The 14712-nt window shown below is 46.4% G+C and overlaps 1 protein-coding gene across 1 annotated transcript in view; it reads left to right on the top strand.

Moving 5' to 3' along the window:
- Positions 1 to 14712, top strand: part of LOC114643014 (uncharacterized) — a gene marked incomplete at its 3' end in the record, with an annotated part of 1911439 nt that overhangs the window by 1140844 nt on the left and 755883 nt on the right. Inside the window, exons 11-12 of the mRNA XM_051923912.1 lie at positions 12647 to 12904; positions 13277 to 13528. Coding sequence (XP_051779872.1) covers positions 12647 to 12904; positions 13277 to 13528 — 510 coding nt within the window. The remainder of the gene's footprint in view (positions 1 to 12646; positions 12905 to 13276; positions 13529 to 14712) is intronic.

Raw genomic sequence — 14712 nt, 5'->3', positions numbered from 1 at the left:
GTTTTGTCCTTTGGAGCCACTGTAAGGGGGCTAAGCATGAAGTACAACTGCTGTCAAAGATAACTCCATCATTCAACTTTTGTGGCACATGCGTAGTAACAAACATCAATTGTTTCTTCCTCAATAGCGAATGCCTTTTGTATCCAATGATGTATTTTTGACCATTTGTTCATGACTGAGAATTGTCCTTGTGATTTACAGAAGTGAGAATCATATTCAGAAACGCAAGCATAATTGACACATGTGCAATATAAATTTTGCTTAAATGATACTGAAGAGCATAAGTCAAACAGGAAATATACACAATCCCAAAAGACAAACACAGTCCCCAAATGAAATCCAAGAAGCGAGGTCAAAAATAGAGCAAGTGTTCTCTCAAGTGGACTCTCAACTGCCAGACAGTGTGCAGAAGCCATTAAGATATGTATCATTTTTTAAGGACTTTTCTTTTTTGTCTTTTTTATTTATTTACTTTTTTTTTCTTTGCTTTTGTTATTCCTTGTTTTACTTCTTGACATTGGCTGGAAGGAACAACTCCTGAGTTTATTATATTTGTTAGTCTGTAGGAATATTACTTACCTGAAATCTGCCAAGTGATATAATGAGAGACAAGCATGGTGGTTCTTCTTTTTCAGTCAGTTTCACTTTTTAGTTTCTTATCACTTTGTTGATGGTCTGAAAGCAGATGCAACTGACTGACCAAGCCTGAGGTGGTGAAATTTGAACCCAAACCTATTAGTCCACCTTCAACATTTTAGGAGCAACAGTCATAGAATTGCTAGAATATTTCTGGGAGTCCCTTCACTCATTGTGGTCCAATTCTCCGTCACCTCCTAAGACACCTGAGTCATTTGTACCTAAACTGGCGATTTGCAGAGTTTCAGGTGGAGTCACTCATCACCCTTTTGGGGTCACCCTCATATTTTTAAGACTTTGCAATTTACACAACAACATTTCAGGTGGCTGAATTAGACTACCCCTCCTCGAACCGCCACCTTATTGTGGTGGAGGGGTTTGCGTGTCCCAATGATCCTAGGAGCTCTGTTGTCCGGGGCTTTATGCCCCTGGTAGGGCCACCCAAGGCAAACTGGTCCTAGGTAAGGGATGAGACAAAGTGCAGTTCAACAAACCTTCTTTGATGAATTAAAAATTTGGACAGCGTTTTCCCTCGTCCGGACGCAGGTCACTGGGGCCCCCCTCTGGAGCCAGGCCTGGAGGTGGGGCTCGATGGCGAGCGCTTGGTGGCCGGGCTTGCACCCATGGGGCTCGGCCGGGCACAGCCCAAAGAGGCAATGTGGGTCCCCCATCCCATGGGCTCACCACCTATGGGAGGGGCCAAGGAGGTCAGGTGCAGTGTGAGCTGGGTGGTGGCCGAAGGCGGGGACCTTGCCGGTCCGATCCTCGACTACAGAAGCTGGCTCTTGGGACGTGGAATGTCACCTCTCTGAAGGGGAAGGAGCCTGAGCTAGTGCGCGAAGTTGAGAGGTTCCGGCTAGATATAGTCGGACTCACCTCAACGCACAGCTTGGACTCTGAAACCAATCTCCTTGAGAGGGGCTGGACTCTGTATCACTCTGGAGTTGCCCCCGGTGAGAGGCGCCAAGCGGGTGTGGGTATACTTATTGCCCCCCGACTTGGAGCCTGTACATTGGGGTTTACCCCGGTGGATGAGAGGGTAGCCTCCCTCCGCCTTCAGGTGGGGGGACGGGTCCTAACTGTTGTTTGCGCGTATGCACCGAACAGCAGTTTGGAGTACCCACCCTTTTTGGAGTCCCTGGAGGGGGTGCTAGAGGGCATACCTTCTGGGGACTCCCTCGTACAGCTGGGAGACTTCAATGCTCACGTTGGCAATGACAATGAGACCTGGAAGGGCGTGATTGGGAGGAATGGCCCCCCCGATCTGAACCCGATCGGTGTTTTGTTATTGGACTTCTGTACTCATCACGGATTGTCCATAACGAACACCATGTTCAAGCATAAGGGTGTTCATATGTGCACTTGGCACCAGGACACCCTAGGCCTCAGTTCGATGATCGACTTTGTGGTCGTGTCGTCGGACTTGCGGCCACATGTCTTGGACACTCGGGTGAAGAGAGGGGCGGAGCTGTCAACTGATCACCACCTGGTGGTGAGTTGGCTTCGATGGTGGGGGAGGATGCCGGTCAGGCGTGGTAGGCCCAAACGTGTTGGGAGGGTCTGCTGGGAACATCTGGCAGAGCCCCCTGTCAGAAGTAGCTTCAACTCCCACCTCCGGCAGAACTTCAACCACGTCCCGAGGGAGGTGGGGGACATTGAGTCCGAATGGGCCATGTTCCGTGCCTCTATTGTTGAGGCGGCTAACCGGAGCTGTGGCCGTAAGGTGGTCGGTGCCTGTCGTGGCGGAAATCCCCGAACCCGTTGGTGGACACCGGCGGTGAGGGATGCCGTCAAGCTGAAGAAGGAGTCCTACCAGTTCCTTTTGTTCTCTGGGACTCTGGAGGCAGCTAATAGGTACCGGCAGGCCAAGCGGAATGTGGCTTTGGTGGTTGCTGAGGCAAAAACTCGGGCATGGGAGGAGTTTGGGGAGGCCATGGAGAACGACTTTCAGATGGCTTCGAGGAGATTCTGGTCCACCGTCCGGCGTCTCAGGAGGGGGAAGCGGTGCAGTGTCAACACTGTATATGGTGGGGATGGTGCGCTGCTGACCTCGACTCGGGACGTTGTGGGTCGGTGGGGGGAGTACTTCGAAGACCTCCTCAATCCCACTAACATGCCTTCCAATGAGGAAGCAGAGCCTGGGGACGACTCGGAGGTGGGCTCCCCCATCTCTGGGACTGAGGTCAACGAGGTGATCAAAAAACTCCTTGGTGGCAGGGCCCCGGGGGTGGATGAGATACGCCTGGAGTTCCTCAGGGCTCTGGATGTTGTAGGGCTGTCTTGGTTGACACGTCTCTGCAACATCGCATGGACATCAGGGACAGTGCCTCTGGATTGGCAGACCGGAGTGGTGGTCCCCCTCTTTAAGAAAGGGGACCGGAGGGTGTGTTCCAACTACAGAGGGATCACACTCCTCAGCCTCCCTGGAAAAGTGTATTCGGGGGTCCTGGAGAGGAGGGTCCATCGGATAGTCAAACCTCGGATTCAGGAGGAACAGTGTGGTTTTCGTCCTGGTCGCGGAACAGTGGACCAGCTCTACACCCTTAGCAGGGTCCTGGAGGGTGCATGGGAGTTCGCCCAACCAGTCTACATGTGTTTTGTGGACTTGGAAAAGGCGTTCGACCGTGTCCCTCGGGGAATCCTGTGGGGGGTGCTCCGGGAGTATGGAGTACCGGACCCCCTGATAAGGGCTGTTCAGTCCCTGTACGATCGGTGCCAGAGCTTGGTCCGCAATGCCGGCAGTAAGTCGATCCCGTTTCCAGTGAGAATTGGACTCCGCCAGGGCTGCCCTTTGTCACTGATTCTGTTCATAACTTTTATGGACAGAATTTCTAGGCGCAGCCAGGGTGTTGAGGGGGTCCGGTTTGGTGGACTCAGGATTGGGTCACTGCTTTTTGCAGATGATGTTGTCCTGTTTGCTTCATCAGGCCGTGATCTACAGCTCTCTCTGGATCGGTTCGCAGCTGAGTGTGAAGCGGCTGGGATGGGAATCAGCACCTCCAAATCCGAGACCATGGTCCTCAGCCGGAAAAGGGTGGAGTACCCTCTTAGGGTTGGGAGCGAGATCCTGCCCCAAGTGGAGGAGTTCAAGTATCTCGGGGTCTTGTTCACGAGTGAGGGAAGAATGGAGCGTGAGATCGACAGGCGGATCAGTGCGGCGTCCACAGTGATGAGCGCTCTGCATCGGTCTGTCGTGGTGAAAAAGGAGCTGAGCTGCAAAGCGAAGCTCTCAATTTACCAGTCGATCTACGCTCCTACCCTCACCTATGGTCATGAGCTATGGGTAGTGACCGAAAGAACGAGATCGCGAATACAAGCGGCTGAAATGAGTTTCCTCTGCAGGGTGTCTGGGCTCTCCCTTAAAGATAGGGTGAGAAGCTCAGTCATCCGGGAGGGTTTCAGAGTAGAGCCGCTGCTCCTCCGCATCGAGAGGAATCAGATGAGGTGGCTTGGGCATCTGATCAGGATGCCTCCTGGACGCCTCCCTGGTGAGGTGTTTCGGGCACGTCCAACCGGGAGGAGGCCTCGGGGAAGACCCAGGACACGCTGGAGGGACTATGTCTCTCGGCTGGCCTGGGAACGCCTTGGGATTCTCCCGGAAGAGCTAGAAGAAGTGGCCGGGGAGAGGGAAGTCTGGGCATCTCTGCTCAAGCTGCTGCCCCCGCGACCCGACCTCGGATAAGTGGAAGAGGATGGATGGATGGATGAATTAGACTAAAAATGTGAAATTCTCTGTGAGGGTATGTGACATTTGCTGTCATTGTAAATTTTGTTGCCGCCGCTTGCCCCTCCCATATGACCTTTGGAGTATATAATGGTGGATTTCATTAACTGATCTGCCAGTCTCTAAGGGTAAAACTTCAATTTTATCGTTGTGGATTGTTTTGAAAGAGCGTTCATTTTATTCTTCTGTTCCCATTCTTTTTCACATAGGAATTAATTGAAATTTTATTTCACATTACCTTAAATTACGCAATCTTCCTATGCCTCTTCTTTCTGATAGAGGTCCCCATTTTATGTCTTGATCCTAGAAGGGGTTTTGTAATAAGACAGGTATGTGGGATGTGGAGCATCAAGAATATGGAGTACAGAGAGGTTTGGATTATACAGATAGAAGTTCCAGAGTGGACTAGCTGGTACAGTGGTGCAGTTATAGCCAAGAGGAGCCATCTTCTGTTAAGGATGCCCTGTGCTTACTGGCTGATTTCCACAGTTGCTTTCCATCAAAGGAGGAGAGTTACAGTATGTAGTATTATGGAGGGTGACAGTTCTGTACTGGGGCTCAATCATGAAAGTTCTCACTCTGAGATCATTTGAATTCACCAGTCAGACTATACTGTGTATCTCTGGGAAGGTGGAGAATTAGAACAGACAAAGACATTGAATATCCAGTCATGGTATGTTCCTGGTTTCCTAAGCCATGGCATTGTCTTCCTGAGCTCCAGAGAAACCTGTGCAGATGGGAGAAACTGCCAGAATGACAACATGTCCATGTAACACTTCACTGATCTGGGCTTCATGACAGAGCCAAAGGCACATGAATGGCCGCTTACAGTTTGACAAAAAGCACCTAAAGGACTCTCAAACTGTGAGAAGCCAAATTCTCTGGTTAGATGAAACAAAGAATAATGTTTTTGTCCTCAGTTCTAAGTATCACATCAGTAGGACACCAGACCCTGCTCTTCACCTGCACAACACCATTACAGCGGTGAAGTACGGTGGTGGCAGCATCAGGCTGTCGGGCTGTTTCTCCATTCAGGTGATTTGTATCATAACTGAATATGACGCCCATTCCAAGGGCTTATCATCCAACCAGGGGAAAATAAAGGCTACTTCGGCCTTATGAGAAGCATGAAGATCAAAAACCAAGCAACACTGATTTAAAAGCTGACTGTATTACCTTACGATGCAAGAAAAGGTGAAGAATCTCAGGCTATTTGACAAGACTGAGGCCTACTAGATTTTTATTTTCACTGCCTCCTGCATTGATCAACCAGTTTGTTAGACTCCAGAATTAACTGATGAAGAGGATGTTCACTCTTTTGTCTGTTTGCAGACTTTTTCTAACTGGTCTTGTAATTGAACTGACAGAAACATTAGAGGCAAATTGTAAACCAAATGTTGTAGTCAAGGGACAGAGCTTTGTTACAAAATACTAGTAATTAAAGTTCATAGTAAGCAGTTGTACTATTGAGTATTTTAGGGTGATATTTGTACCAGCGCATTGATGACATTACAGGTGACATAACCCTGTAGCTTCACAGTAAATCCCCATAGGAACAAACATTACAACCTAGCAAATAGCAGTGTCTTCTTCTTCTTTCTGCTGCTCCCGTTAGGGGTTGCCACAGCGGATCATCTTCTTCCATATCTTTCTGTCCTCGTCATCTTCCTCTGTTACACCCATCGCCTGCATGTCCTCTCTCACCACATCCATAAACTTTCTCTTAGGCCTTCCTCTTTTCCTCTTCCCTGGCAGCTCTATCCTTAGCATCCTTCTCCCAATATACCAAGCATCTCTCCTCTGCACATGTCCAAACCAACACAATCTCGCCTCTCTGACTTTGTCTCCCAACCGTCCAACTTGAGCTGACCCTCTGATGTCCTCATTTCTAATCCTATCCATCCTCGTCACACCCAATGCAAATCTTAGCATCTTTTACTCTGCCACCTCCACCTCTGCCTCCTGTGCCACCGTCTCCAGCCCATATAACATAGCTGGTCTCATTGCCATCCTGTAGACCTTCCCTGTCACTCTTGCTGATACCCGTCTGTCACCACTCACTCCTGACACTCTTCTCCACCACTCCACCCTGTCTGCACTCTCTTCTTCACTTCTCTTCCACAATCCCCATTACTCTGTACTGTTGATCCCAAGTATATAAACTCATCCACCTTTGATAAACTCTACTCCCTCATCCTCACCATTCCACTGACCTCCCTCTCATTCACACACATGTATTCTGCCTTCTTCCTACTGACCTTCATTCCTCTCCTCTCATATCTCCACCTCTCCAGGGTCTCCTCAACCTGCTCCCTACTATCGCTACAGATCACAATGTCATCAGCAAACATCACAGTCCACAGGGACTCCTGTCTAATCTCATCTGTCAACCTGTCCATCACCATTGCAGATAAGAAAAGGCTCAGAGCCGATCCCTGATGTAATCCCACCTGCGTCACTCCTACCGCAGACCTCACCACAGTCACACTTCCCTCGTACATATTCTGTATAACTCTTACGTACTTCTCTGTCACTCCCGACTTCCTCATACAATACCACAGCTCTTCTCAGGCACCCTGTCATATGCTTTCTCCAGGTCCACAAAGACGCAATGCAACTCCATCTGGCCTTCTCTAAACTTCTCCATCAATACCCTCAGAGCAAACATCACATCTGTGGCGGTCTTTCTTCGCATGAAACCATCCTGCTGCTCACTAATCATCACCTCACTTCTTAACTGAGCTTCCACTACTCTTTCCCATAACTTCATGCTGTGGCTCATCAATTTTATTCCCCTGTAGTTACTACAGTCCTGCACGTCCCCCTTATTCTTAAATATAAGCACCAGTACACTTCTTCTCCACTCCTCAGGCATCCTCTCACTTTCCAAGATTCCATTAAACAATCTGGTTAAAAACTCCACTGCCATCTCTCCTAAACACCTCCATGCTTCCACAGGTATGTCATCTGGACCAACGGCCTTTCCATTCTTCACCCTCTTCATCGCTGTCCTTACTTCCTCCTTGGTAATCCATTGCACATCCTGATTCACTATCTCCACATCATCCAACCTCATCTCTCTCTCGTTCTCTTCATTCATCAGCCTCTCAAAGTACTCTTTCCATCTGCTCAACACACTCTCCTCGCTTGTGAGTATGTTTCCAACTTTACCCTTTATCACCCTAACCTGCTGCACATCTTTTCCATCTCGGCCCCCTCTCTGTAGCCCACTGGTCCTTTTTTCCATCCTTAGTGTCCAACCTCTCATACAACTCATCATACGTCTTTTCTTTAGCCTTCGCCACCTCTCTCTTCACTTTGCGCCTTATCTCCTTGTACTCTTGTCTACTTTCTGCATCTCTCTGACTATCCCACTTTTTCTTTGCCATCCTCTTTCTCTGTATCCTCTAATGTATTTCCTCATTCCACCACCAGGTTTCCTTTTCCTCCTTCCTGTGTCCAGATGTCACGCCAAGCACTCTTTTTGCTGTCACCCTTACTACATCTGCTGTAGTTGCCCACCTGTCTGGTAATTCTTCACTACCACCCAGTGCTTGTCTCACCTTCTCCCTAAACTCAACCTTGCAGTCTTCCTTTTTCAACTTCCACCATTTGATCCTTGGCTCTGCCCTCACTCTCTTCCTCTTCTTGATCTCCAACATCATCCTACAGACCACCATCCTATACTGACTAACTACACTTTACCCTGCCACCACTTTGCAGTCTTCAATCTCCTTCAGACTGACTCTTCTGTATAGGATGTCATCTACCTGTGTGTATCTCCCTCTACTATTGTATGTCACCCTATCTTCCTCCTTCTTCTTTAAATACGTATTCACCACAGCCATGTCCATCCTTTTGACAAAATCCACTATCCTCTGACCTTCTTCATTCCTCTCCTTGACACCAACATGTCCATTGATATCCACTTAAATCACCACTTTGTGTCCCTTGGGTACACTGTCCATCACTTCATCCAACTCACTCCAAAAATCTTCTTTCTCATCCATTGCACACCCATCTTGCGGTGCATATGCACTAACAACATTCATCATCACATGTTCAGTTTCCAGCTTCATAATCATTACTCTGTCTGACACTCTTTTCACTTCCAAAACACTCTTGACGTGCTGTTCCTTTAGAATAACTCCTACTCCATTTCTCCTCCCATCCACACCATGATATAACAATTTCAATCCACCTCCGATCCACCTGGCCTTACTCCCCTTCCATTTAGTCTCTTCACACACAATATATCAACCTTTCTTCTCTCCATCATATCTGCTAACTCTCTCCCCTTACCAGTCATACTGCCCACATTCAAAGTTCCTACCCTCAGTTCCACTCTCTTTACCTTCCTCCTCTCCTCCTGCCTCCAGACACGTCTCCCCCCTCTTCTTCTCCTTCTTCTTCTTCGGCCAACAGTAGCACAATTTCCGCCAGCACCCTGTTGGCTAACAGTACTGGTGGCAGTCGGTGTTAACCCGGGGCTCGACCGATCCGGTATGGAAATTTGTATTGTTGTCCACATATTGATTTGGCAAAATTTTACACCGGACGCCATTCCTGACATAACCCTCCCCATTTATCCAGGCTTGGGTCCAGCACGAAGAAACACACTGGTTTGTGTGTCCCCTGTGGCTGGGTTAGCAAATAGCAGTGTGATCCTCATAAAGAAAATGGCCTAGGAAAATCCCCAACATGAGTCCAACATTAATATTCCAGCTTCAGGGAAACCCCCAAAAAATAAAACGAAGCTCAATACATAACAGACATTTATGCGAATAATACTCCTGCATGTTTTGGTTCTGCATCATCTCTTTAAATACACATCTCATCTTCAGGTCTTTAATGTTTGTTACGATCTTAGAGTCTCTTGTGATCTTCACAAATACTCAAAGTGCTTCAACTAATTTCCTATTTTGTTGATTTACTTGAAGTGCCGTTAGAAGTTTTCTAACATGTTGAATGTTTTGAGTCGCATCTCTGGAAATTTACTACCAGCAGGCCGACAGTGAAAAAGGCCCAAAGTCAAAACCAGGAGATCCAACAAACTGTACACCAAACCAAAAATGAAAAGAAAAACTAAAAGTCAAAGCAAAGAATTAAAACTGGACACGTTCATAACACTCATCAAACTCACAATGGAATCAAAATCATAGATGGCATCACGTTATAGCGATGACAACACATCCTATTTTTCTGACAGCTTTGCAACAAATCCTGCAGACTACACCACTGTAAGAGAACAGGCAGACCACAATAAAGAGTTGGGACATCACCCTGGGGACCCTGTATATTTGGAATGCAACTAACACAAAAGAAATCATGCAATAATTATGAAAATGACTTTCAAGAAGAAGTCCTACAGTAAATGAACTGTTTCAAGATGGTGAAAATTCTGGTCTTAAGTCCTTCTGGCAGGAAGAGGATGATCCAACAGTGTCATCAGAGCTGTTATAGCTTTCAATCATCCAGTGTATAGAGGGAGGACAAGAAAAGGCATTAGGTAGGGAATTATGCCATGTTGCTCGCAAGCCTCAAGGTCCAGAATCTTTTCTTTTTTCTTCACCTCCTTCACCTCTCCAGCATTTCCTTGTACTTAGTTGAGTTGAGAAGTACCGGCCCCCTGTTATTTGGCTTTGCAGGGTCTTCCGTCTTTGCCAGCTTGCCATCAATGTTAGGGGAGTGTTGTTTAATAGATGTGCTCCCCCACCTTACTCTGTGGTATCTGAACATCCTGAGACCCTCAATGAGTGACAGAGTAGCCCCTTACTGTCTGTACCGTATTAGTCTCTTTTTTAATTAGCAGAGCATACTGTAATCTCTATGGGAATGAGAGCAACTTCAACACTTGCATTAACATAGAGGCCCTTTTCACACTGAACTCTGATGTTATTATCTAACCTGAGGTCCTTAGTCTGAGTAGTGGTTTCCTGGACTGGAAGCCTAGGGATTGGACAGTTAGCCATAACTCACTCTGTATCAGTGGAGTGGTGGCTCTCTGACTTAAGGATCTGGGCTGGTAACTTGAAGGTTGCTGGTTCAAATCATGGCAGTGACAGAAGGAATGCTTGAGCAAGGCCCTTAACATGCAATTGCTTGAGTGGAGCTGTTCAAATAGCTGACCCTGCACTCTGACCCCCTCTCCCCAAAAATAAAGTGTTTTTGAAGAGTAAGTTAGGGTATGTGAAAATCAACAAATTCCTAATACAAGAAATTATATATGGTGAATAAAATATAAAAAATCACAACAAAAATGTGTAGGAACTGCTGCTGTTCAGTTCCCTACATGTACTTCTAGGGCCCATTCACTTTGTGGTCTACTTTACTGTACAAGAACCACTAACCTATACAGCCAAATTAGGTGTAGTTTAATTCCTATGCCCTGTCTTCTCAAAAAGGTTTCCACTGCTTTCAGTTTTGTTTTAGTCATCGTGCAGCCGGATGTGTAATGGTCAGAGCCATATTTGCAATTCCCTTCCGACATCTTTGGCTTTTCTTTGCTCCCGGTGAGTTGTCTATGGGTCAGAGTGTTTTATCAGGGCATGCAGCTCTGACACATGGAGCTTCTCACACAGTATAAGAAGGCTTCAGACTTCTCTGTCTTTTTTGGAATTAGATGACATTTTTGCCTCTTGCAAATGGCCTAGTGAATCCCATGGAGGATTCTGGGATTTGGAGTCTAGGTGGTCATCATAAACCTTGTTCAGTGGCATCAGTTTAGTGCTAAAATCCAGACATTGTTCTCAGCTCACTTTACTGTCTGTGTGAGAAGAGAGAGTATCACTCACTGGTTTATTTCTCATGTCTTTATGTATGATGCAGTACTTTGAGATTCGCCGCTCCAGGTCTGGGTCGTGATCTTGCTTTTCCAAGGATGCTTGCAGGTACAAATAATGTTAAGTGCTGTTCTGGTCCTTTGGTGTATTGTGGCCATCTTGTCTTGGAATAGAGGCATGTGGGAGATGGTAAGCCAAAGACTTGCATTCAAAAGGTAAGAACACCACATTCCCACTGAATGCTTCACCGGCTGTTCAAATCCCGCAATGGGACATACCTTGGTAACTCTGACAGTATCCTCTATGAAGTCAAGAAGCACATCCTCCAAAAAATGGCCCCTCTTTTTGTGTGGGTCATCTTCAATGAAGGTTTCCTTCAAATTCCTCCAGGCAATGAAATGTGCTTGTGACACCTGCAGAGTGCCTGCTCCCTGAAGGTTTGCTATCTTTTTTGTCTCTTTTCTTCCATATTGTTTAGAGTCTCAATCACAATTACCAACGGTGTGGAAAGCTGGTCTGGATGTCTTGTCACATGAAAATTAGGGGGTGTAACCAAGCGGCAAACCCCATACAGAACTTCACAGACCCGATTCCATGGTTCAAAGAAGAATTTATTAAAAAAAAAAAAACTCAATGGAGGCTTCTTTTATGAGAAAATAATTCTCTTGCCTTTCTTCCTTATTTGTTCTCCTTTACTCCTCTCCAGGTCAGTGTTGTTCTTCTTCTCCTGACTCCAACTCTCCTGGTTGAGCTCAAGTGACTTCCTTTATGTCAGACCCAGGGGTACTTCTGGTGCCGCCATACTGCACCTTGGAAGCTCTTCCAAGTCAGCCATAAAACAAGGACCACTCCTTCCTGCAGCTCCCCCTGGTGGATCCCTAGAAACCCAGCAGGGCTGCCCATTGGAACTACAACTCCGATCCAGCCCTCTAGGTGTGCACATGGGAGATCCACCTGAGGGATGCTGCCAATCTGTGACCTACATAATAATATAACTTTGTTTTACTTTTGTCCTTCAAGCCAGAGATTTATGGGTACCCTCTCTTTTGAAGGGCACTTCGGAATACTTTGAGACTTTTGAGGCTTTCAATATTTAAGGGTACATTTTGGGCATGAGTAGGCTGAAAAGCACGTCTGTAGAGTTTGGTCCTGGGCTTCAGGGGGTGAGGCTGCATTGGAGTTCAGTCGCAGTGGACCAATAATCTTGTTTTTGATTATTTTTTGTGAATTTTTTTGTGTATGATGTTCAAATTTCAGTTTCACAGTGTAGCACCGAGTGTCAAGTTGAGGAGCCTGGTGATGAGCTGTGGTGGTGCCACTAAATACCGACGTGTACTCTGAAAACACAACTGCGGCCTAACGGGTTTCATTATCCTAATGTGGTCTGAAAATGTTGTCATTTACACTCAACACTCCTGTTTTCTCAAAAACAAGTCATCATCTGGGCAGTTCTTTAAAATGTCATTAATCGGTAATTTAACTTCACCTGTTTTTTATTTAACAGCTGCAATGAGGACGTCCTGTTGACCTGCTCTAAACTCCTTTACACTGGAGGCCAACGTCTGGCAAATCTCTTTCTAAAAAAGTTGGGTCATACGATTGAAATAAAAAAGAGTCGTTTGAAGAACAGCTCCTGTAAATATCTGGGGAAATTAATGTCTCATTGTAGACGAGATCTGAGTCTGACGCTGACTACTAAAGCCATAACTCTGAGAGGACTACAGCTGTTGTGCAAATCATGGCGACATCTTAAAACACTGAGGTACGGTGTGCTGTGTGCAATTGACAGAAAGAGTTCTTGACACATTTGGATGTATGAAGAGAAAAATCTATTTAGAGCAGGAATGTGCAAATCTAAAAACACCGTTCATATGATCAGAAGACTTTATCATGTTTTCATCAAAGTCAGTTTGTTCAGGTAACTTACAGACCACTAGAAAGCAAATAAAGTCAGGGTTAATACTGTTACGTGTTAAATGTGCGTATTCTTAATTATCACAATTATTGAACAAGTGACCTTCAGCTCTCAGGGTCTGTTACTTTTAATATGAACACCTCCAATGGCCGATTCCTGTCTTGTGAATGTGCATGTTAACTGTTTTTTCTAATTGATGGTCCATCTCTTAAATCCTAGAATAAATGAAGTCACAACTAAACTTATTTCAAAGTTAATAAGGACAAAAAGAAAAGAAGAATCTATCACAGTAGAAGAGATGGTCATCCTCAGGGGTCGTCAGAGGTCCACAATTCAAAGACCACATCTTATTAGTTATCTGTCCATAATCCTGAGGCACTGGAACGTCAACCAATTGGACCTCAGTGACTGTGATCTGGATGGACAATTTGTGACAAACCTTCTGAGTCTCCAAGACCACATCAGTCTCAGGTAAGTCACGCTATGTCTGGGTGTCATTTTTACAAGAACTAAATTGTAATGGAAGGGCATGGATGTCTTGTGTACCTCACTGGCTTAACTGGTTTACTGCTTTCCATACAGTTCCTCTTTAAATGAAATATAAATATCAAAAAGTAAAAGGTCATAGGCGTGATTAATGAGTCCTGAAGAACACTGAACAGAAGTTCCACACAGACATTTACCACCATTATACAGATTATAACCTACTTACATGCACTGCTTATTTATCATTACATGGAAACTTTACAATTATAATACAATAAATAAATGAAGAGTGTAGCAGTAGGGGGCGCTACCGCTCCCGTGAACCCTCAGGTACCACGCCAAACACCAGGTAAAAGTGTAATACTTGTTATTTTTATTATAACAATGTGCACTAAGCACCCTCCACTCCACACTACTCATACAATATACAAACTACAACTATAACACAATTCTCACTCCTCCTCTCCCAGACACTTAGTCACCCTTCCTCCCATCTCAGCTCACTTGTCTGGAGTTTCCCAGAATCCTTTATAGTCCCTGACCTGGAAGTGGTTCCAGCCCAACAATCCATAAGTCCTCATCACTTCCGGGTCAGATTAAAAGTCCTTTTCTTCAACCCGGAAGCACGTCGTTCCTTCCGGTCATGTGATCATTATGCACTTCCAGGTTATAGGGCACGTAGCACTCTGTAAGCCTCCCTACAACGGCTCCTGGTGGTCCCCATTGTATCCAGCAGGGTTGTTTATAAAAACTACAATGTCCATAATGCCCTGCTGGAATTTGGGGACCTTCCATGCTGCTAGGAGGGCTCCATCTGGTGGCCTGGAGGTGTGGACCGGAATATTTGGCCAGCCATCCCTCACAGTTCCCTCCCCTTAGCGAAGACCACTGGGGCGGAGCGGCCAGCCCCGCGACGTGCGTCTTCCTCCAGGAGGACCCTTCAGTCTGGCCTTGGCTGCGCTGTCTAGACTCCCCAGAGAACCTAGGGGGAACGGTGTATTGGCTGTCCCTCCGATCCCCTGTCCTCTGAGGACAACTTCGCCATACATGGCCAGGCCGATGACAGTCATAGTAAAGTCGTCGCCCTCCTGGTTGTCTTCCTCCGCGAGACTGGAAACACCTCGGGAACTCCGTCAACTCCGCCCTTTTCTCCGCCGAGGGAGGTTTTA

This window comes from Erpetoichthys calabaricus, chromosome 2, assembly GCF_900747795.2.
Source record: "Erpetoichthys calabaricus chromosome 2, fErpCal1.3, whole genome shotgun sequence".
NCBI lineage: Eukaryota > Metazoa > Chordata > Cladistia > Polypteriformes > Polypteridae > Erpetoichthys > Erpetoichthys calabaricus.
Note: the sequence above shows the minus strand (reverse complement) of the source record. Positions and strands in the feature narration are given on the sequence as shown.